At 28.2% G+C, this 26189-nt stretch overlaps 1 protein-coding gene across 2 annotated transcripts in view; it reads left to right on the forward strand.

Annotated features, from left to right (window-relative positions):
• The first annotated feature begins 11831 nt into the window (after positions 1–11831).
• The window catches only part of LOC129972393 (protein spaetzle 3-like), an 83715-nt gene continuing 69357 nt past the window's right edge, over positions 11832–26189 (forward strand). For both annotated transcript variants that reach the window (XM_056086516.1, XM_056086517.1), the window contains exon 1: positions 11832–12051. In XM_056086516.1, the coding sequence (XP_055942491.1) occupies positions 12037–12051 (15 nt within the window). In that variant the 5' untranslated portion in view covers positions 11832–12036. The remainder of the gene's footprint in view (positions 12052–26189) is intronic.

A 26189-nucleotide genomic window follows, 5' to 3' on the forward strand; every position in this document is an offset into this window, starting at 1 on the left:
AAATACCAGAAAACTGACAATATATGTTGGACTTTTTTTTCAATCTACCGATTGAAACTAAAATTTGACAAAGAATTATAATTGTAGTCACAAAATCACATACCAATTTACATATATTTAATTCTTTGTGTTTCTTAGTTATCGCATTCGCATGCTTTTAAAAGTACAGAACGGCAGATAGTTAATTTAGTTACAAGTTTAAAACAGATCTGTTCCAAAGTTTATACAGAATCCAAGTATGTAAAGAGAGTTGTACAGATTCCAAGTATGTAAAAAGAGTTTGTTTAGATTCTCAGTTTGTAAAGAGAGTTTGTACAGATTCCAAGTTTGAAAAGAAAGTTTGTACAGATTCCAAGTATGTAAAGAGAGTTTGTACAGATTTCAAGTTTGTAAAGAGAGTTTGTACAGATTCCAAGTATGTAAAGAGAGTTTGTACAGATTCCAAGTATGTAAAGAGAGTTTGTACAGATTCCTAGTATGTAAAAAGAGTTTGTACAGATTCCAAGTTTGTAAAGAGAGTTTGTACAGATTCCTAGTATGTAAAGAGAGTTTGCACAGATTCCAAGTTTGTAAAGAGAGTTTGTACAGATTCCAAGTATGTAAAGAGAGTTTGTACATATTACAAGTATGTAAATAGAGTTTGCACAGATTCCAAGTATGTAAAGAGAGTTTGCAGAGATTCCAAGGTTATAAGTTTGTACTCGTTCCAAGTTTGTACAGATCTGTAACAAATATGTACCAAATTATGTCCATGCAAACCTTCATCGTTTAGAAGCTATCTTCTTCTTTTACACACAAGCGGAAGAACAGACAGACTTCCTTCGAATGAATTTCATTCCATATTTGTTTAAAATCTTCCAATTTGGTGTAAAGCCTATATACAAAATTTCATCTGCCTACCTCAAATCATTTATGAGTCATCATGATCACAGACAGACAGACTTCGTACCGAAAATAAGCTTTTCGAACTTAGGAGGTATGGAAAGTGGATATTCTCCAAATTTCCCCGAGTTCGAATATTTTGATTATTTACAGTACTTATTTTTTACATATCTCGTATACGAAGGGGTGCAATGCTACAATCTATGTAGATAAAATTTTCCCATGTGATTTTGATGCTTACATTTTAGTTTCGTGTCGATTTCCGACAGTCAGTCACTTTGAAGCGATACAATTTCATGGTAGAAACTCAATTTTCCTCATCACATTAAATGCCAAACTCAAACAGGATTGGCATTTAATGGCATTAAAAAAATTATGCAGATCGAATGAGGAAAGCGGTATGTACAGTCTTTATGGATTTATTTATTGTTTATTCAAATGTATAACTTCAAAACCTCAACACAGTAATTAAAATAGAAGCTATCCAACACACTTTCTCACACTAAGCGCATTCTTTCAACAAGTTTTCTTTTTTACAAAACCACAATTATACATGTTGAAAAAGAAGTATTTATTAATTGTGGGAAAAAGAAACAGTGTCGCTGATTTTTCCCATAATGCTTTGTGTGCTCTTAACGTTTTTACGAGTGCTACATTAAGCTGAATAGCAGTTTAATTAAACAACCAAGGCTATAGAAATGCATGCGATAAAAGCGTTAAAATTCATTTTATTTATGGCCATTCTGATTTCAAGGACTGGATCATAAAAATCGAAGCCCATCTTAAAATCATCACCAGTAAGGCGGGCTGTTATATTAAGTGGGGTCAAAATAACTAATCACATGATTCAAATGATTTTTTTCTTTTTTTTACTACCTCGTATAGAGATACACAAAAAGAAAATATTATACTCGTCAAAACATTTGACCTTGACATTTTGACTTATCTCCACGTTTCAGAACTCCATGAGTCCGTAAAACACATATTTGAAATTATATCTGCATCTATGTAAATACGATACCTAAAATCATTTTGAGCTAAGTGGACGAAATTTGGTACATAACTTGTGCATCAAATTTTAAATGAAATCCATTCAGAAGACAGTCTTTAAGTCCGAGTGCAAATAAACACATTAACTATTAAACGTAAAGAGCTAACTATATAAAATTTGGTACTTAGTTTTACCATCTTAAGTGCATACTTGTACAAAAGTTTGAGCTAAGGATTGATCGTCTGTTGACCTTGACATGCATGAAAACGCGATATCTTAAAAATGCAATGATTTAGATTAATGACATTTAATATGCGATCTATTTATTAAAATTTTAGCTAGTGCTGAATTTTGGCTTTAAACAATTAAGAAAAGGTCTTCCAAAATCCTCGCTAGTTTTTAAAAGCATACTAAGAGGCAAAAAAAAAAAAAGAATCATGCACAGATTCACAAAAATAAAAATCTGAGCATTTTTGTCATTTACAGTCTTATCCTAGGTACACAATTTATATACAGAGAAATAATATTTTTACTAAGAAATATATTAGATAATTTATTTAATTCAATTATTTATTTATTATTAAATTATTTAGAAATTTATTGAAACAATGAAAAGTATTGTTACAAAATACATTTAAAATATTTGAAATATTTATTAAAATAAGAAGGAAAATATTATATGGGAACACTATTTATATCAATGAAAATTTAATTTATTTACTTAATTTGTTATAAACATAATTTTCATGCAATAATATGCTACGAAGTTATTGAACAAATAATTGAAATTCCAATTAATTTTTAATTAAAAATCTAATGAAAATTTTAAAAACCGGTCCAATTACTTATGAAGTAACTTTGATATGCATAGGTGAAAAATTCTCCCAAATGTATATGTCGTATGTTTGGGAGAATTTTTTTCAACATAAAAAAATTGAATAATGAAATTATCATTTATGCCAATTTATAAATAATATCATGTTTAAAAAATCAGGGAATTCGTTGCTTATTACTTAGAAGATGGTATACGAACAAAATAAAGTATTTAATTGCTTACATTTGATAACTAAATATGTCGCTGACTAAAAATTGACTGCATGTCCAAATTACAAAAAAATTGTTGAATATTCGTAATGCTTCTTTCCTGTTTTCCATTGCTTATATGGGATCAGCAGTAATGATTATTTCCATCTTTATTTTCCATTTAATTTCTTTCAACATTTTTCTCTTTACACAAGTAAAATTAGAAAAACTTTTCAAACCTGTAAGCAAATTTGTGCTAGAAACGAGAGAAAAGAAATCGAATATGACATCTAATTTGTCATTTCCAATCATAACCTTTGCTTAACATTGCTTCGAGCATCTTCCAGTACTGGACTAGATAATTTGTAAAATTAAGTGGTGGAACATCGATTAGTGAACTTTCAAAATCAAGTTTCGGACATTGGCGTTGTTAGATTGGTAGATATGTTGGTTCGGTATTGTTTGCCTCTTACATCAGAGTCACAAAAAATGTAAGACATTCATAGCAAGTTATTTGTTTGTCTGGGCATATAGCTATGCAGCACGAGTTCTTTTGCCACCGTTAGTAAAATATTTGGTATTTTATTTATTTATTTATTTTTACATTTTTATTTTTTGAGTCAACAGATGGGAACTAGATAGTATTATCTGTCATTGCAGCAATAAAAACCGCAATTTTTTTTCGCCATTAATTGGTCCAAATGTTGGTTCAAACATTCACCACAATATGTAGAGGAAACGCTTATTTCTACAGCTGCCAATCTGTTATATGTTAAATATTGGTTCAAATATTTAACTCAAGATTTGATGTATCGTGCAACGTCAACTTACAAAACATGGCATTCACAGATACATACTTTAAAAGATATATGGCAAACAGATACATACTTTAAAAGATATATGGCAAACAGATACATACTTTAAAAGATATATGGCAAACAGATACATACTTTAAAAGATATATGGCAAACAGATACATACTTTAAAAGATATATGGCAAACAGATACATACTTTAAAAGATATATGGCAAACAGATACATACTTTAAAAGATATATGGCATACTATATAAACCCAGTTTTCTCTATTTGAGTTTGCCTTTTTTTTTACTGAAACACCAAACCTTTTATTGAGCTATAACTTTTCTCTCTAAACCACCGATGCGATATTATTCTGACATTGTTACATATTGGACATATGTATATGCATTTCAAACAACTGCTATCAATTTGCAGCCACAAATTCAAATAGTTTAGCAATCCGACATGTTTTAATTGAAAGTTTTTCTCTTGATTTGTTCCGTTTTAAACAGTTGATCTCAATTTTGGCTATCTTCCGTGTTATTTGAACAAAAAGAACATTTTAATCTTTTTTTATTGAAAAAATAACTGATTATATCAAAGAAATTTAGTATATAGACAAGATATTTTTAACGGTTTTCTGGATCTGTAATAACATGTTACACTCAGTTTGAAATCTAATTGTAACGCTTCAACTAGTTTTGCAGCAGTTTATTCTGAGAATGGACCTTGTATCGAGATTCATTCTAGCTATAAATTGCTAACTACACTATTCTCGTATATTTGTTTATTTACTTACTTGGTATTTTCTTAATGCGAACGAAAAAACAAAGCGGACAACTAAATTTGGACGGATAGAAGTACTAATCTGTAGATGTTTTGTTGCTTATCGAACTTAGCTCACTTTCGTGACCTTAAAGGAGTCTCTTGTCTCTCCTGGGAAATGATCGAAGCCAGATATCTTAGGTAAATGCTACATGGAGCCCCCAATGGAACCTAAAATATCGCCCACTGAGCATGTTGGATGAGACATAATGAAGAGCCATGGTCAGATACAGAAAGAGTCGACAAGATTGGTCTCCAGCTAAGGGATTTTGCTATTTGGATACTGAGAAAGTCGTCATTATTCGAACATGGTTCTGCCTTCTTTGAAAAATTATTCTCCAGATATTGTGAGCCTGCAATGAAAAATTGATGAAAGTTTTTTGTACATAATGCAAATAAAATATTTACTTTAGACATCTTAGATGTGTAAAGTTACCTATAATACATCACAATACGTAAAAGTAAAAAAAAGATCTCCTGACAAAAGACTTTATTAAAAATATGATAAATTTCTGCAGTTTTGGTGAAAGGAGCATATATTTATTTCACCTTCGAAATAAGCGATTCTTTTTTAATTCTCGCATACGTAATATGGAGAAAGTATAGTAATCATCAAAAAGAAAATCGAACACGATATTTTGACGTATCTCCAAGTTTTGGACCTCAATGAGTTCGAAAAACAAATTTTTAGATGATGTTCATCTGTTTGTAACAAAGTAAACTCCATGCTTTGAGATAGACGATTAAAATTAGGCATACGGTTTTTACAATAAATTTGCAGTCAAATTTTGAGCAAAATTTGTTCAGAGACAGTTTTAATGTCCGGCTGTTTGATTGTAGGTTAACACGCTAATTACAAAACAAAGTGGGCTAAATGGATAAAATTTGGTATCAAATTATAAGGTTTGTAAGATTTATCAAATTATAAGGTTTGTAAGATTTATCAAATTATAAGGCAAAACCAATGAGAGGTTGACCGTCTTTTGGTTCTGGACTTTCAAAAACATATAAATGCGATCGTTCAAAACTTAAATATATCAAATTTAGCATGGAATTTTGTAACTACAAGTGCAGTTTTGAGTCAGATTTTTGTTTCAATCAGTTGGAAAAAACGTATTTAAAACACAAATTCGATTTTTGGATACTATTATCGCCACTTTGGATAATCGCGATACAACTCACCAGAGGTTACATGTCAGATTCAGTAAAAATGATAAAATAATGCCAAAAGTTGATATTTCGTAACTATTGTACACCAGTCACATGCTAGGCGTTACCTGGCATGAAAAATTTGTTAGAGAGTGTACAACAAATTTTTTGTGGAACCACTCCCGCTGGTTTTAAAAATAGTTGCTGTATTAGCATTCACAAAGAATCATCTCCAAAAATATTTGTTTAGGACTCAGAAAGATCTAGAATATAAGAGTAACATCATCTCGAAATTGAACTTTGACCATTGCTTTACTTTCTTTTTGTTACACAGTAAAATAAACTGACTCACCCATTTTAATTTCCGAAAAAAAAACCCGTCCATCTATAAAATTTTATCATTAAACAGAGTTCAAAGAAAGTTTATTAATGAGATTAATAAACTGATTCAGCGAATTATTTAACATGACTTATTAGTCATCAACTTTTTGTTTTAAACACGCCTATAATCTTTGAATAAGCAGTTGATTGTTAAAATCAATTTATTCAAAGGTATAAGAGAGAAAAGGGTTTGAAAAAAATTGTCGCCCACTTGTGATGCCGGTCGTTCCTGTGAAAGCGGTTTTGGCTTTCAAGAATTAAAGTAATTTTTTTTTTTCTTAGAGGAGTGTCTTTTACGGTAGTAGGTGGGCAACTGTTGCGTGAATAATTGCGCATCACTGGTTTTTTTCTTCTCTGATTGCTGCCCATTGCCCATTATAGTGTTTATTGCCCATATATAATCGGGTGGCACCTTAAATTGATAGTATGGATTCGAGTTGTATTATTTACGCCCATTTAATTAATCCCGAATAAAATCCCAATGAATAAAAATTATATTATTATATTTAACTAGTATTTAAAGTAAACAATAAAAATTTAGTGTTTGGCACTAGAGAATTGTATATTCAAAATAAATTTCATAAAGTAACGCTTTGTAAAAACGCTTTTTTTATTGTTTTAAAAAGTAAAATCTTTTTACTTTGATTAAATTCTAATTTTCAGTTTTAAATTTATTACTCATTATTATAAATCTTGTGGAATCTTGGAATATTTTTTTTTCTTCAAATTCATTATCAGATGAGGTAACTTGCATGAAATAAATTTCGTTAAATTAATCGATTAGTTGATAATTAAATTCTGAAAATATTTAAACCGAATAGAAAATATCAACAGTAAACTATTGTACGAAATACTATTGCACTATCACATTAGGAAATTAATGAAAGATAGATAGCCAAATTACATTTAAAATAAGAAGTTATTTTTTGAAGTTGTTTTATAAAGTATATAACTATAATTTCAATTTAATTAATTTACAAAGTTTCATCTTAATTTAGCCCATAGTAAGTTCATTCTCTTATTTCTTGATCCAATTCCACTTTCTCTACATAATTATTTCAAGAGAAGCTTTATAAAATTGCTGAATCGGCTAAACGCCGACACATTCTCACGCTTCGCGTGAAGGGCTAGAAAAATGTCCAATAAGCACATTCTTTTTTAAAGGATCCTTGCATTTCCCTTACTTGTGATTGACATGCGTCGGAAATCCCTATGAGAATCTTAATAATATATTAGCACTGTAAAAAAATATTTTCTCTATCCATATCTTATGTTATATAAGACGAGGGATAACTTCTTCCGGACTTCTGCTTTTGTGTGGCGCTGTGGCGGACGTGACTTGTTCGCGCCTTCGCCTCCCGAAAGAGAATAAAACGAACTTAAAAATACAAAGTCTCTTCACTGCTTGTTACATCTGCGTTCTGCTTCACATAAAATAATGCTTATATATATATATATATATATATATATATATATATATATCATGTGTCTCGGAAACGGCTCTAATAATTTGAATCAAATTTTATATTAAGATAAGGTTTTGCTTTTTAAGTTTATATATATAGGTGTCTTTCCTAAAAAACACGTTTTGGCGCAATATTTTTTTATAACTAACAAATAAAATAAATATATTCAACTTAGACTTCGAAGTGTAGGCAATGAAGTGTTGTGGTCAGAACAACAAGCGTGTGTTGCGGTTTCTCTATTCGAGTCGCGGCTTTTGATTTATTATAATGCTTTTGTATTTATATTTAATATTTTTTCTTTTTAAAGTTATTTATGTAGGTGTCTTTCCTGAAAAAACGCGAAGTTGCACACACACACACAACCCATTTTTTCTTTTTTAAATAATTAACTATTAGAGTCTTTTTTCTATCTGCTCTGATGCTGACAGTGTAATAGAGCAGCACCTCGGAGCCGATTTCACCATGGTAAAACGGAGTGCAAGTTCAAAAATATAAATAAAGATAAATAAAATTTAAAATGAATACTGCAATATAGCAAATTGTTTCGAACAACATGTTAAACTAAGAGCATTCACGATTTTCTTTATTTAAGTGATCAGTTCATATTGAAAAATATTCATATGTAATCAGTATATAATTCATATTTAAATATTTTTTATAAAAAATGATAATTTTTTTTAAAATCTTCTGAGTCGCACACCGGTGATGCAATCACTCTCAGCATTTTACGAAACTGACAACTTCAATTTTGATACAGATATTACACAAGAAAATTACTTACAGATTAGGTAGATTTCTATTCGAATACGTAACATACAGATTCTTATTCAAATTTCAATAGTAATAACTATGTTAATTAATGTATAAATATAAATTTACATTAAGTAACTTTAGTGAAACCTCATAAGAACATCGTTTGTTGATGAGGCAGGTCTTAAGGCGATTAGACTAGTTGAGTTAAATACAGAGTCCCACTGCTAATTGATTTCTAATCAGATTGTAATCAATTGATTCACATCGAAATGGAATAATTTCGATTACATCATGCGAAAGTATATCGAAAAATAAGCATATTTCTTGATATCCATCCCTCATCCATTGCTCCGAATAGGTTGAAACATCCAATTTTTATATAGTCTCCTATTAGCACAAGATTTTATAAGACACCTGCACTATTTTGTTCGATAAACCGAATGCCGGATAATATCGTGAACATATCATGAAAATGTTGGGTGTTTTATGCTAATAGGGTCGTTTCTCTTTTCGTCTTTTCAAGCTATTTCGACGTCTTCTTTAGACTGGAATGAAATTTCTAAAATGGCAAATTTCGATGGCATCACAAAGAAATATAATGAACCAACGGGAGTGGTCTCCGCTAAACACTTTCTAGAGTACTCTCCAATAAACTTGCCATGACAGAGAACGCCTTGCATAGTATTGGCGTACAATAGCTACGAACTATTAAGTTTTGGCGTGAATTTAGTATTTTTAATGAATCTATCGTGTTAACCTTGGCGAGTTTTTTGGTGATTAATCCCTATTACGCCGTTAATAATGCCCAAAAATCAAATTGTTCTTTCGATACTTTTTTCTCAACCAATTGAAACACAGATTTGACTCAAAACTACACTTGTAGTCACAAATTTTCATATCTAATTTGATTAATTTAAGTCATTATGTTTTTGAATTATGGCTTTTACATGTTTCTGAAAATAGAGAGCGACAGACGATCAACCCGTTAATGGATTTGTCTCAAAGTTTGACAGGTGGTTACATTATAGATGTTAGATAAATGTACCGAATTTTATCTATCTAGTTCTCTTCATTGGGTAGTTATTGTGTTAATTTGTATATGAACAGCCGGACCGATGAGCTTCTTTTAACGGGTTTTACTCAAATTTTGATGGAAATTCGCGAATTTGGTGTAAAGACATATACCAAATTTCATCCGTCTGACTCAAAGGGTTTTTCAGTTGTCTTTGTCACATACAGACAGACAGACAGATGAACATTTTCCAAAAATGTATTTTTCGAACTCAGGAAGGTCTAAAACTTGGAGATTCGTCAAAACCGAGAGTTCGAATTTTTTGGCGATTTTGGCTTTCTCTATTCTACGTTTACGAGAAAGAAAAAATGGTTGATTTGCTTTCAGTCAGTACAGAGGGAAAATATATAATATACCCATCGTCATCTTCCATTTCATTAAAATTGTCTGCTTAGTTTCCTTACTAGGTATTATAATTTTGAAATGAGAAACTTCTATGATTAATCGTTGAACAAATGAGACCATTGCTATAAAGACAAAGTACCTAATTCCATACTTCTAGCTGTTTGAATTTCCAGTTATCTAGCTGTTTGAGACCTTAAATATAAAGATGTATTCAAATCTCGCTTGGATTTGCTAGACTGGTTGAGGGTTACAGCAGGACACATGCACTGAACGCCATTAAGAATTTAGGAGAAAGCTAAGGGTTCCTTCTTTCTTTCTCTTCCTCTTTCTCTTCCTCTTTCTCTTCTCTTTCTTTCCTCCTTCTTGCTAAAAGAGGAAAGTATTGTGGTGAAAGCTTATAAGCCAGTTAACAGCTAAGCTACCCGCGTGATTGCTTTTGTATCATGGTCATGTTACTGGGCTGCGAACCACAAGGTCCCAGGCTCTATCCTCGTTCAATCCAATTCGCCAAGAGTCAAAGAATTAAATCAGCTGCATTAAAACCAATGAATCAAAACACATGAATCTCCAGGTTTTGGGCCCTCGTAAAATCGAATGAAAAATAAATAAATATAGTTCCTTGGTGAATGCAATTAATCAAAAATGGAACAAAATTTAATACGTGTTCATTGTATTGTATCCAAAGTGTAGATTTCTATAAAATTTTCTGATATTTCAGATGACAAAATCCGTCAATTTTAAAAATTGTCTGTCTATCTGTGTTAGCATAAATATTATAAAAGCAATTTCTTAAAAAATATTTAAGAAATAATATGCATCTGCCGTCAATTTTCTTAAAAGTTTTCTTTAAAATTTTAGTTAATGGAAATTTGAATGTGGAATGGAATGGAAAATTAATATGTGATTTTGACCTTTTCCGTCGATATTTTTCGAAAATATTTTTATGCAAAACTAATTTTTATACTGATTTGAAATTTTAAACGTTTATTTTTTAATGATACTAACTTAACTGTCTTGCAAATCTTTCCTAAGATTTAGCAATTAAAAACATTCTTGCACAAATTTCAACAATGGATTTAATGTTGCAATGGAATTCAATTCTTTTTTTTATCAGATATTTAATCGTGAGATTTTTTCCTTTATGAAAAGAATATTTAAAAAATTATATAATAAAAATATTTTGTTTATTATAGTATACAAATATATTTATGCGAAAAAAGACAATTTAGGCAAGCAAACTATCGTTGATTTAGAGAGGCATCGTCCTCGTCATCTGACCAAGGTTAAAAAATTACTATGCCCTTCCACAACACAACCAACGTTGAAAGCTGTTCAGAACTGTAGGTTATGGGATTGAAATAAATTTAATATAAATTCCGCATAACACTGTATATGAAATGCTTTGACCATTTCTAAAAGAATAATATGAAATTAAATGTTTCATGAGCTTAAATTGAAATTGCTGCACTTTAAAATTTATCAATTAAGGAACACAAGTAATTGGTAAACAATGAAAAATTGATTAAATTAAATGATAATCGAAATTCTGCTTTTAGATAGTCTAAAAAAATTTTATATGAAAATAGCAGCATTTATTGTGAGTAACGAATTAAAAGGGGAAAAAAAAAACGTTTAACTGAAGACTGAAATTTACAAAACAAATTAATAAACTACAAACAAAGCATTTGCCGTCGGGGACAACGCATTTTAAACAATATCTAAGCGTAAAAACATTAAATCACTCATTTCTTCAAGCACCCCTAAGGCGGGAAAACCCCGTTTAGTCCAACCCGAAGCCAAGGCGGGGCCAAAACCGCACTGACCGACACCGATCTTCCTGTGCAGCCCCCCCTGATGTCCTCCCCCACTTTCACCCCGCACTCATTCAACACGCACGAGCAGACAATCACGAGCAAAAGAACAAAAAACAAAAGCTCGCTATGAAAAAAAGAAAATGCTGAAGAGATCGTCCAGTTTTTTTCCCACGCCACCCCTGAAGGCCCGCCTAGTACTCCCTCTAGTGGAAAAATAAAAAAACAAAAAACGAAAAATTATTCGACGAATCAATACGCAGACGATTCCGAGTTTTCTCCTCCTACAAAGAGAAGAAGAAATAAAGAACTAAAGATCGCAGACGATGCGCAAAGAGCTTTGGTGTTGTTGCCAATTTTATTTTATTTATTGTTGTATTTTTTTACGGCGTTGTTATGGCTCTGAAGCACCTGCTGAATTCCTCGCGCAGGTTGTAGCATAGTGGGCATTCCTTGTTCGAAACCGAACGAGTGAGAGTGGAAGATCAGACGAAGTGCTTTAAACGGAAGGAGAAAAAAAGGAGTGGACGCGTGAAAACATGATCGCCTTGCAGGTGAGTGTCTCCTTTGTTTATCTGGAGTTTTTAATTAACCGCCGGGTGAAAGTGATCTCGCCTTGATGCATATTAATAGCTCTTACATAGCAGAATGAAGGAGACTGTTTATTCTCCAATTAATCAAACTCAAATGTTGTCTTTGTTTAAAATTAAACGCAATTCGTATTCAAATAGAATGAAGGATTGTTTATTTTCCAGTTAACGAATTGAATTCTGCCTTTGTTTGATCTAACACTGGTGGAGAATGTTTCTTTCCTAATTAGTTGCTAAAACTTCATCTTTATTTATTTATTAATAGAAGCTAATTTCAAATAGAATGAAGGATTGTTAATCTCCCAATTAGCTAGTTAAATTCTCCTTCTGATTGATAAAACAGCTCTTATTCAAACAGACTAAAAAGAGATTATTTGTTTTCTAATTAGTCGCTCAAACTTCATCTTTCTTTATGTTTATGGAATAACTTTTAAAAATCATAACATCATTCATAGAAAAGTTATTGTATTGCTAGTTATCTATCAGGGAAATTTATTTTGGCTTAATGCATGTTAACAATGTTTGAATTGAATTCTGTCTTTGTTTGATCTAACACTGGTGGAGAATGTTTCTTTCCTAATTAGTTGCTAAAACTTCATCTTTATTTATTTATTAATAGAAGCTAATTTCAAATAGAAGGAAGGATTGTTAATCTCCCAATTAGCTAGTTAAATTCTCCTTCTGTTTGATAAAACAGCTCTTATTCAAACAGACTAAAAAGAGATTACTTGTTTTCTAATTAGTCGCTCAAACTTCATCTTTCTTTATGTTTATGGAATAACTTTTAAAAATCATAACATCATTCATAGAAAAGTTATTGTATTGCTAGTTATCTATCAGGGAAATTTATTTTGGCTTAATGCATGTTAACAATGTTTGAATTGAATTCTGTCTTTGTTTGATCTAACACTGGTGGAGAATGTTTCTTTCCTAATTAGTTGCTAAAACTTCATCTTTATTTATTTATTAATAGAAGCTAATTTCAAATAGAATGAAGGATTGTTAATCTCCCAATTAGCTAGTTAAATTCTCCTTCTGTTTGATAAAACAGCTCTTATTCAAACAGACTAAAAAGAGATTACTTGTTTTCTAATTAGTCGCTCAAACTTCATCTTTCTTTATGTTTATGGAATAACTTTTAAAAATCATAACATCATTCATAGAAAAGTTATTGTATTGCTAGTTATCTATCAGGGAAATTTATTTTGGCTTAATGCATGTTAACAATGTTTGAATTGAATTCTGTCTTTGTTTGATCTAACACTGGTGGAGAATGTTTCTTTCCTAATTAGTTGCTAAAACTTCATCTTTATTTATTTATTAATAGAAGCTAATTTCAAATAGAATGAAGGATTGTTAATCTCCCAATTAGCTAGTTAAATTCTCCTTCTGTTTGATAAAACAGCTCTTATTCAAACAGACTAAAAAGAGATTACTTGTTTTCTAATTAGTCGCTCAAACTTCATCTTTCTTTATGTTTATGGAATAACTTTTAAAAATCATTACATCATTTATAGAAAAGTTATTGTATTGCTAGTTATCTATCAGGGAAATTTATTTTGGCTTAATGCATGTTAACAATGTTTGAATTGAATTCTGTCTTTGTTTGATCTAACACTGGTGGAGAATGTTTCTTTCCTAATTAGTTGCTAAAACTTCATCTTTATTTATTTATTAATAGAAGCTAATTTCAAATAGAAGGAAGGATTGTTAATCTCCCAATTAGCTAGTTAAATTCTCCTTCTGTTTGATAAAACAGCTCTTATTCAAACAGACTAAAAAGAGATTATTTGTTTTCTAATTAGTCGCTCAAACTTCATCTTTCTTCATGTTTATGGAATAACTTTTAAAAATCATTACATCATTTATAGAAAAGTTATTGTATTGCTAGTTATCTATCAGGGAAATTTATTTTGGTTTAATGCATGTTAACAACTCAAATAAAACAGAATAAAGAAGACTGAGACTGTTTATTATCCAATTAGTCGCTGAAATCTCGTCTATAATACAAATATCTCTATCAAACAAAATGAAGGAGAGTGTTTTATATTCAAACAATCAAGTATGTTATTGAATTTTAATAATTATTTTGCAATAGAAAGATATTGTTTACGTCTTAGTTAATTTCAAATTTTTTAATTCTATTTGTATTTATATATTAAATTTGAGCGAATAATAGCTTAATATTTGCACAAAAGGTTGAATTTGCATTTTATCAATTACTGGATGAAGATGATTTCGATTCGAACTGGTATTTAATAGAATGAAAACAAATGTTTTATTTCCGTTTAATCATGTATAAATCACTTTTGTTTAAAGTTAAGTAGAAATATTTTTAAGGAATCTGGTTTGATATGGTACATAAATTTTCTCATGAAATGGTGTGAAAAAAGCTGGTATCATTTTTTATTGTTGTTGTTTATATTTATCAAAAATTCTGTATGAATCATATTTTGGTGCTTGAAGAACATTTGTAATTTGTGTCTCTCAAGAGTTATTTCCATTTAATTCACACTGTACTTAAGAAATTGAAGAAGACTGTTTGTTTTCCAATTAGTTACTAATATCTTGCTCTTTTTTATATCTGATGAGACATTTTTAACAAATTATAATTTGATCTTATAACAGATCAATGTGGCTTTTTATTAAATATTGAATGAAAACTGGTTTAATTTGACCGGTACAATAGCATCTAAAGGTCGAACAAAAGGGTTGCAGATGCACGGGCGTAAATTTGAAGAGGAAATATAGAATTAACATTTTTTCATTTATTTTAAATTCTTAAAAGAAGAAGAATATTTTTAAAGTCATAGAGAAGAAAAAAAAGAGCAAAACGTGAGCATTATTTCCTTGGAAAATTATTTTGCATTAATGATTCATTAATGTTTATGATCACATGATATATTGTCTTTTTTTCAGTGTTATGAAAGTGATTATCATTTTTTAAATGAATCATCTCATTTTTAATGATTATTTTAAAATTCTTTGAATTTTTTCATGTGTTGCTTCTTAAATAAAATGCTGAAAGTTTCATAACTCTTTTATGAGATTGATAAGTTATGGACATTTTACACAGCACGAAGGGAATATTTTACGCTCTGCTTGCTGTCAATATCAACGGGACTTTCATTAAGTTTTTATTATCATTATAATTTGTTACTTGTTTAGAATATTACAGTTTTTATCAGATAATTGTATATAATAAATTTATCTTTGAAAATATAAATGTGATGAATTTTTTTTTAGTTATCAGAAAAGGTGTTCATTTTCTTGATTTAGGGAATAGTGCTATTTTTTATATTTGAATTAAAATCTGGCGCTTGTAAAAAGTAACAAAATATTTGTTTATGGCTTAGTGAAGTCAATTTCAGTAAGAGTGTATATTTAAATTTATTTTTCAATAAAAAAAATATCTATTTTCTGTTATTTAAAATTTCGATTATAATTTAAACCAACGCAATAAACACATAATATTTACTTTTTTAAAGTTTATAAAATTGATGAAATTTGTATTTTAAACATTCAGAGAAATAAATTTCATTAGATCAAATTGGAAAAAAAAACATTATTTCTTTCGAACAATAAAGAACGCATATAACGCAATAATTAAAAAAAATATTTAGTTGATATTACAAAAAAAATCTTTATAGTAACTGATACATAAACTTGAAAGTATCAAAGTAAATTAAAATATAGGGTATCACGGTCCCTCTAAAAAAGCCTAAATATGAACCTGGCGTAACCTAAAGTCATCGATATATTTGATTTGAATTTAAACACAATTAATCGATATTATGTATAATCGAAATTTAAATGTAATTTTTTTTTTTAATTTCTTTGCGCTTCCTCTAAACCGGGACAGAACGCAAAATTCTCCTTCCATTAATAAAGTAGTCGCGTGTTGCTTTCCACTTGAGCTTTCATTGATCATTATATTTATACATTATATATATTATTTTTGTTTAATTATACAGAATTTTAAATATGAAATATTTTCAATACAAATTTTCTGTAGTAAAGGATTAAATGAACAGTAAAATGAATGATTCCCCAGTTTTTGTTAATTTTTGTTCATACTCTAATGAATATATAATCTAATATATTAATCAGATTCATATTGAATTATGTATTATAATTTTCATCTGATTCATATTCATAAATATCTGATGAAATTCATCAAAAGTCGTTGATTTGCATTTCGTTTTGAAATATATAAGTGTTTTTTTTAATATGAAATTCAAATGAACAAATACAAATCTCAATATGCGAGTTCGTTTTTGTAATTGTATATGTTTTATTCTATCTATTTCGAATAACCTTGAAATGGCGTTCTAGGCTATTCTGTACAATCTCGATTAGATGAATTTATATTAATCAAATTATCTTAAAATATTACTGGATTGTGTTATATTGTTATAGCATTACATAAGAATAAAAATTAACTGAAGTGGCAAAATGATTTGGTTCGTTCATTAGTGTCATATATTAATGGAGAAATTAAAAATTTTCCAATGAAATAAAGATAATCTTGCCCTACCATCCCATTTATAAGTTATTTTTTTAGGAAAAAAAAACATAAATATGCTGTGAAAATTAGGAAAGAAAATAATATTTTGAATGTGTGAAATCGAAAAAGAATTACATTATTTATCCTAATCCTATAACAAAACTGAAGCGTGCAATCAATCAAAGCCTTGAAGAATATTTTTTTTTAAAGCTGAAACCATAAATAATTTTATTTTTTTTGTAAAAAAAAAACTACAGTTTGATAAAGAATAAAATGCGCAGCTTTTGGTATTTGAAACAATTTATAGGATTTAAATGCTTTCAGTTTTAATCAAAGAAATTAGTCTTTTTTTATCATTGTTTAGAATGAATGTTGAGATGTTTTAATCAAATAATTCTCCGATATTCAAAACAAAAAAAAATGACTATATACCTCACTGTTTTTCTAATATCAGATTATTTTCCATCGAGGTTTCTAATAATCAGTCTTCATTTGAACCGGCATCACGCTGAAGAACATAAGGGAGTCATTTTAAAAAATTTTTTAAAGTTGTGAGCGAAAATGCAAGATGGTCATGAAGTTTTTATCTGATTACAAAATTATTATTACAAACGTAACATTGAGTATAATGCTGTAAAATTTTTATTATTGAAAAGTCGTGTTCTTAATTTTTTAAATCTAACAGATAGTGAAACTAATGTAGAAATGATAATTTTCATTCGATTGTCATCAAAATGATTTCTGGCTTCAACAAAGAAAAAAGTTCAATGAGTTTTTCGCTTCCAAGAATTTAAATCTCTTTTTTTTTTCAATGTCATTCTTGGGTTATTGTAAAGGACAAAGTATTTGCAATTCCAGTTAACGGTATTACAATAGTCAAAGCTACATCGCAAATGCCATGCCCAGTGTGACAGTCGAAATGTTGGATAATACGTGGCGAGAACTGGAGTACCAGCCTTGACATTCATTAAGCTACCAAGTGCATTCACATTGAAATTCCCCGACTTAGTGGTTTCATTAAAAATTTTATAGTCGTTTATACAATATATCGAAACGAATGTATATAATATTCCAAATTTTTTTTATAATTTGGAAAAGAACAAAAAGAACAGGAAAAATCAAACTTGTTATTTTTTAAATTAATATTCTAATAATTTTTTCACTCAAAATCGGCTTATGAAAGGGAAAAATTTAGCAAACCCTTATGAAAATTTGGATCACACAGCAAATCTCTTTAGTTGGTCGTCAAGGACCTCTCGAAAATGGCATGTGAAGAGAATAATGCACTATCGAATTTTGGTTCAAAATACAATAAACTACATATTTCGCATGTAAAATATAAATTTATCGATCTTTTTCTTAAATCTTTCGATCTTTTTAGTATGTTGCGTCATACTTAACTGAAAGAAGAATATTGAGAAAAAAAAATTTATTTTTAAATAATTGAGCAATGCACGTAATAATTATAGTATTATCTCCTATACTGTGACATTCTAGATCTTTTATTACAATGTATAAATTAAAATTATTATTTTTACTGTTATAGAAACTCCTAATTTATCTTTATTAAAGTGAAGTTTGCAAAAAAATGCTTAAATTAAAATTTTGCTTCAAAAAACTCATGCAGATATCTACTGTCATGATACTGAATTTTGAATTCTAAATTTCGTGTAAAAAAATGTTTCTTCTCTCTTTTTAAGCCATGTACTATCGATTGTCTATAACAATACAAAAACATTTTTAAGCAATGAAATATGAATAGGAATGAAAAAGACGAAGATAAAATGGCGAAATTAGAGATTTTTTTGCAATTTTTTTTAAAAAATGATAGCACAAATTAGCAGTAAATATGTTTTGTTATAAAGAGTCTGACATGATAATATTTACAAAGATAGATATTATCTGCAAATTTCGAAATGAATGAAGCATTTGTTCAAAACTTTTAATTTGTAACATTGCAAATTGTTGGACATATAGCTATCAAATTTGGCATTTAGTTACTTAGACGTTGAGATGTTGATAAGTAATATATATATAGATATGTATTCGAATATCCTATAAATTATTTTCATAAACGTTCTTTTTGTTGTCCCTAAAATATTATAAATTTTTTTAAAATAAATTTTATCAAAATATACAAATTTTGCTTTAGAATATCTTGTATTCTTTAAAATATTCGCTTCAAAAAAATTGTTCGATTTTTTTTTTAAATTGTTTCATTTGGCAATGGATATGTACTTACTTTTTTTATGATGATTATTATTTTTTATTTTCGTTGAACAGTTTTCAGAACGATCAAAATCGTGATAATAAATTATAGCAATAAATTTATAAATAATGTAAAAATATTATTTAAATATTTCTTCATAATTGCAATTGTTCTAACAATAAATTTATTATTAATGCAAAAATAGCATTTAAAAATATTCATTCATAATATTCATATTTTCAGTCTTTATATTTTAGACCAAAGAACTACAGCAACAAATGTATTTCAAATTTTTCACAATATTTGCAATCTGATTAAATTGGCAAATATCGCGGCGGTATGTTTCGCCTGCAATGAGAGATGGCGCTACGAGCAATTAATTTTGTCTCATTATGACAGAAATGATAATCCATTAAATGCATTTTTCACAAATATTAATTCAAAGAATGATCTGTTTTCTATTGCTTCTATTTACCTAATGAAATAGCAAAGTAGCAAAACTCCACGATTCAATCATTTCAAGCAATTATATTAGTAAAATTAGCTTAGTATAAATGGAGGTATTTAGATTTTAGTAGAAATTTATGAGCAATATTATACAAATAAACATTGATTAGAATAATTTATGGCAAAATATTCACTTTTTTAAGTCAGCAGAGTTAAAATTTTCTTCAATATATGCAATATTGAAGACAATTACTTTGTGTGTGTATGTATATATATATATATATATATATATATATATATATATATGTATGTATGTATATTATTGTGAAGGACTTTATTATGAATCAGGGGGGATTATGGGATTGCATATCAGAAAATAGGAAAGCTCATGTTTTAGTGTTCTATAGAACATATCGTTACTATTGTAGTCAAAATGTCATATGTCAAATTTGAAAAGCATTTTGCTATCGCAAAAAACTTGGATATGTTAGTTACATCTGTTCACTGATGTGTAATATGTGCTTGCATTCTACTAAGAACATCACGTGTCAGTAGTGGTTCAAGCTGTTAAAACTAACTTTTCCCATTTTAGCGTGTACATGTGATTTTTGATTTTCCAACTTTTGAAACAACAACAATAATTATTCTTCATTCATATTCATAACTGCATGTTTTAGCGTTTTATAAAGTACATATCGTCAACTTTATATTTAAATGTCGCATGCCGTATTTATAAGTTACCTATCCAAGTATTTTATTGATTTAATATTCTTCGATAGGCTAGCTATATAATGCTCTCAAATTGTTATATGTAACAATTGATTATTGCATATGATACAAATTTCCATATGGCGATTTCAGTTCCTATTACATCAAACTTTTGTATTTGTGTGATTTTTGGTATAAGATATTTTGATATAACAACAACTACTTTACAATTCTTCCTAAAATATAAAGGGAAAATAATTTTCATTTTATTTTTATTTTCATTAAATTAACACTATTGCTGCTATTTTTCAAGGAAGTGCATTTCGAATGGAAATTATTTCAATAGTTACCACTTAAAAAAATTAATACTTTTTTTCCCTCTTTAAATGCTTATAAACACTAATGTTCAGAAATACTAAATGTCTTAATGTTAAAATGGAAAGCAGATATGTTTTATTTAGCTTTCGTAACATTACGTTTCCCAACGAATAATTTATTTCACGTAATTCATCTGGACTGAAATTACTTTTTCTAAACAAATAAATAAATGACATTATAAAAAACATCAAAAATACTGATAATCACAAAATTGAAGCCGTAAATCTCGTTCTAATATAAACTAATCTCTCTTGAATTTTCGCTGTAGTCTTTAAAGCAGTTTCATGAGTTTATTTATGCACGAAAATCATTTTCACGGTTACAGCTATACAAAAAAAATTTCCAGTAAGTAATTATAAATTTAAATAATGATAAATAAAAACAAATTTTTGAACTAGTAATTTAATAAATTTAAAGGTTAAAAATCATTTTTTTTATTTAATTGGATTAGAAAGCCAATATGTTAGATTTTGATTCTATTATTTTGAATAAAGCTTCATAGTTTTCGAATTCCTAGTTTAAATTATTATTAATATTTTTCTATAACTAAAAAAAATTCTTATCTGAAGTAAAGTAATAAATTTCATATCAAACTTTCACTAACAAACTTCCCACTTTTTTTTTTAACTTCTCTCTTTCTTTTTATTGAACTTTTACATTTGAATTTAAAAGTTCATTAATGTATTACAGAAATTGAATTTTTTGTCTAAGAATAGTTTCTTAAATCTCTGAAATTAATGATTCTATTATTTGGTTTTATTTAATTGCAAGAATCTTTCTATTTTGAAATCTGAATTTTCAATCCTAGTTGAAAATTTCAACAAAATGTATCAAAATATTTGATCGAAATTATCTATTTTCTGCTTTATCAGCTAATTGAAGAGTAGCATTTTTATGATTATATGCCCTTGCTACCAGTCTTACAAAACACCTGCAAATTTACTTTTTTTATGTTTTTGAACTTTTTTGACTTTTTGTTTGTTTTTGAACATGAAGGTGGTGAAATAATCAAAACACGAAATTTATCCGTGATATTTTATCATGATTTAAAGAGTCATTAATTATATTTAAATTGATCATCAATCTACTACATTAAGATATTTATAATTTTGGATTTTTTTTTTTTTGCAGAAGTTGTTTTAAAATGATAGATTCGGTCCTCGCATATTAATTTAAAGTAAGAAAGTGACGTAGCGTTTTATTTCATATCCTTTAAAACTGTGCAAAATTCGGATACAATTTGTTCATGGGAAAATGAAAATCTTTAAAAGTTTAAATGAATCGGTAATTATAAAACGAAGATAAGTGTCTCTGGACACATGCGTCACATATTCTCTTTTTATATTTGTTGATTCAGTTATTAATATAATGAAATATCATTAAATTAAATTAGTTCTAGATCAACCAACAATTTTGTCACTTAAACAAACGAATATTAATAATTTCTTTAATAAACATGTTTGTTTAAAATTGAAAAGAGGCTATAAAATTAAGAAAAAATTTCGTAATTAAATGAATGATCAAGGTGTATTCTTCAAATCATACTGTACTACAATAATTCAAGGTGTAAATTTTAATCATAGGTGTATCCTTTACTGTATATAATTGCATTTTTTTTTTGTAAATTATTTATCAAGATGTATTGAATTGATAAACAATATTTCAGAACTCGCAAAAAATATTTTAAATCATTTAAAGCAGGTCATCTTAAACCACATTTATATTATTTTTTAAATAATATTTCGGCATTTGCAGATGGTATTTTTGATAGTTGGAGCCACGACATCTTAAATGACAGCATACTACTTGGTAAATGATATTTCAACATTCACAAACAATATTTTAGATAATTTAAGATTTCTTAAACGATAGTATACTGCTTGATAAACAATATTTCAACACTTACAAACAATATTTCAAATAATTTAAGCCACGACATCTTAAATGACATTATATTATTTGATAAATAACATTTCAACACTCACAAACAATATTTTAGATTTTTTAAGCCACGATAACTTAAAAGACAGTATGCTACTTGATAAATAATATTTCAATATTCACAAACAATAATTTAAATAATTTAAACAACAACTTAAACTGCAGTTATCTTACTAGATAGATAACATTTCAACACTCACAAACAATATTTTAGATTTTTTAAGCCACGATAGCTTAAAAGACAGTATGCTACTTGATAAATAATATTTCAATATTTACAAACAATATTTTAGACTTTTTAAGCCATGATAACTTAAAAGACAGTGTACTACTTGATAAATAATATTTCAATACTTACAAACAATATTTTAAATAATTTAAACAACAACTTAAACTGCAGTTTTATTACTAGATAGATAACATTTCAGAACTCGCAAACGATATTTTATATCACTTAATGCATGGAATCTTAAATTAAAAATTCTAACCTAATTGGAATATATAGAAAATTTGAGATCACGATCGTTTTACTGCAGACAAATTGTTTTATATTTGTTTGCCCATTAGAATCCTGCAAAAAAAAGAAAGATGCTTAGTGATTTGATCTAACATTCGGTACATGTAAATTTTGATGCAAGGACCCCATACTAATTTTATTTATGTGTCCAACTGCTTTTTTACTTCTATATACTCACATAAACAAAGGACTATTTTTTTCTAAATCCAGAAAAATCTTAAAAACGGAGATTTATTAAAATTTCGAGGTCAGATTAGTTACTATCGTACCATTTAACCACTTGTTTTATTTTCTTTACTATCTAATAAGATGACACCTTCTATTTTGGGAATAATTTCTTATTTTGATTCAAATGGAAGTCTATTGAATACTTGACTTATCTATGCATTCGAAGTAATTTTAATACAACTATCAAAATTCGATAAGTCGATGCATGTATGACACTCGGGCAAAACAGTTCTGCGGCTATCTATATATACTAGCTCTACCATCCCAGAAAATAAAAACCACAACAATTGCTCATGATTATCCAACACCAAACGCGCTTCCAAATACGTTCTGCCAAAAAAAAGATTTTTACATCGTTAAACGTACCTCGATAACCAATATCCGTATCGTCCACCACAAAGTCCTGATCCTAACAACATTTTCACCCACATTTCAGACCACGATAGTTGAACGGACCTTATCCGGAAGTTTTAATATCAGCGCAGAGAACAAGTGAGAATTGTAAGACAATAGCCGTCCGTTGACGGGATGCGGTTTCCGATTTAGCCCTTTCGCACCACATAGGCAAACCACAAAGTCCGTGATGATGTGATCGAAATGGTTCGAGAAATATATAGTGTGTTTTATAGTCGAGAATAGAAAATGTGTTTTTTTTTCAAGGTTACTTAAAAGATATCCGGATATGATTACTATGGATGCGTCATGGGAAAAACGGATTTTTTTCCAGGAACCTAAAACGGATTCGGTCACAACAAGCAACTTTTTAATTAATACGAATCCGAAACTATGAGATGCAAAAGTTCTTGGAATATAGGCATGTAAAAGAGTGTGACTTCATAGTCACATGACAAACGTAGATGCTCATTTAGAATTTATTTTTAAATTTTCTGAACTTATGTCTGAAACTTTCTATAACCCAGACACAAAATCTGGCTTTCACAAGAGGGAAGAGTAGACATTAAAAAGATAAAATCCAAAAAATATATCAATTAACAAGCAAAATAAATAAAAGGTGTATAAAATGGAAAAATAATCATTAAAAATTAAATAAAACAGAAAAGGGTAAAGAAATTAGTATATTTTATAATTATTAGTTCTTTTTAACTAAATGTAGGAAATTTAGAAAGAAGTATTCTTCAGTAGATAACTATTTCAACAAATAAATCTAAATAATTGCTTGGCATTACTTTTTTAAATTTATTTATTTACTTTTTTATTTAAAAGTAAAATAAATGTGAATTCTCACGTAAAATACTAAATTATTTTTACTTTCAATATGAAAACTTACCTTTGTTTCAGAAAATAAAAAATTATGCCTTTTTAACAAGTCCCAGGAAATCTGGGACCTCTGATCCAGTCAAATTAAGGACCTCAGATTACTTTAATTTAACTGTATTTTGTCATAATCAGCTTTAGGACATCACATTATTTTTTCTACTTGTAAGCGGACAAATGGATTCCAAAATTAAACGGATTGGTCAACACATTGACTTAGTTGAACTTCTACTTTTGGATTGAATTGTGTAAAAAAAAAAAGGCATTTTTTTAATAAAAATTTTGAAAGTACTTTTTTTAATAATTAATATCATTACAGTACAGTCCGTTAATTCATATTTCCATCATCACTGATTAAGATTTATATCAAAATATAGCAAAAATCAATGCAAGCTGTGTCTTTATTTTAATAATGACATATATTACGATTGACGATATGTATTCTTGGTGATATGTTTTTAGAAACATTTTATTCAGTTCACTTTTATTTATTTATTTATTATTACTATAAAATAAACAGGAAAAAAGAAATTGGGAGACATTAGGTGAATTGTCTGCGGGTTAGTTAATTGCCCTAAAGATAATGATAAAAAACCAAAGAAACAAAAAAATATGAAATTTAATTTTTAAGAAATGATTTAAAAAAATAGATGCAGCAAATGCATCAAAAAGGGAAATTTTCAGAATTAAAATTCAGGTTATGTGTGCAAAATTAGTTCAGACGGGTAATAACCACTTTTGATTCATAACCATTTTTGCATAGCTTTAAAATAACCGCAATTAAGTGAAATTTACCTTTGGAAGCGCCATCTATTGAGTAGATTAAAAATTTATCAAGAATAATTCCATTTTTTTTAATATTCTATTCTCTGTTTGAAAAAATAGTCTGAATATAAATGAATTCATTTAAAGAAAGACAATTCCGAAATTAACAACTTTTATAATATTTTTTTTATATATATTCTCTTTTCTAATATTCTAATATACTTTTAGTACTGTAAATTTGTTCTACTGTAAGTTTGTCCTTTCTTTTTCCTTCTGGGAATTTATTTAATTAAACAGATTTCTGAAACGAACAACTTTCATTAAGCCTTTCTTGATGCTTTATTTTCTACTGTTCTTATATGATTCTAGTTTCCTATTTCTGAAATATTGCCTTTTTTTTCTATTCCTTGAATTAATTTGTTTAAAACATACTTCCGGAGTTGAAAACTTTTATAATGCTTTTTTTATGTTCTCTTCTACTATTCTAATATGCTTCTAGGTTCTTCTACTCCAATTTTGTGTGTGTGTGTTTTTCTCCTGTGAATTTATTTGGTTAAATATATTTCTAAAACTAACAACTTTCATTAAACTTTTTTTTATGCTTCATTTTCTACTATTCTTATAAGATTCTAGATTCTTCTGAAATATTTCTTTTTTTTATTCGCTGAATTCATTTGTTTAAAACATACTTCTGAAATTAACAAATTTTAAGACTTTCTGATGTTTTGCTTTCTATTATTCTAATGTGATTCTAGGTTCTTCTATTTCAATTTTGTCATCCTTTTTTCTCTTGTGAATTTATTTGGTTTTGAAACTAACAACTTTCATTAAGTGTTTTTGATATTGTATTTTCTATTACTCTTATATAACTCTAGATTTTTACTTCTGAATTATTTCCATTTTTGCCTATTCCTTGAATTTATTTATTTAAAACATACTTCCAAAATTAAGGACTTTTAAGACTTTTTAATGTTCTGTTTTCTAATATTCTAATAGGCTTCTAGGTTCCTCTACTTCAATTTTGTCCTTTTTTTCTTCAATGAATTTATTTCGTTAAATAAATTTCTGAATCTAGCAATTTTTACTATGCCTTTTCTTATGCTTTATTTTCTACTATTCTAATATGA

Source organism: Argiope bruennichi, chromosome 6 (assembly GCF_947563725.1).
Source record: "Argiope bruennichi chromosome 6, qqArgBrue1.1, whole genome shotgun sequence".
NCBI classification, from domain to species: domain Eukaryota; kingdom Metazoa; phylum Arthropoda; class Arachnida; order Araneae; family Araneidae; genus Argiope; species Argiope bruennichi.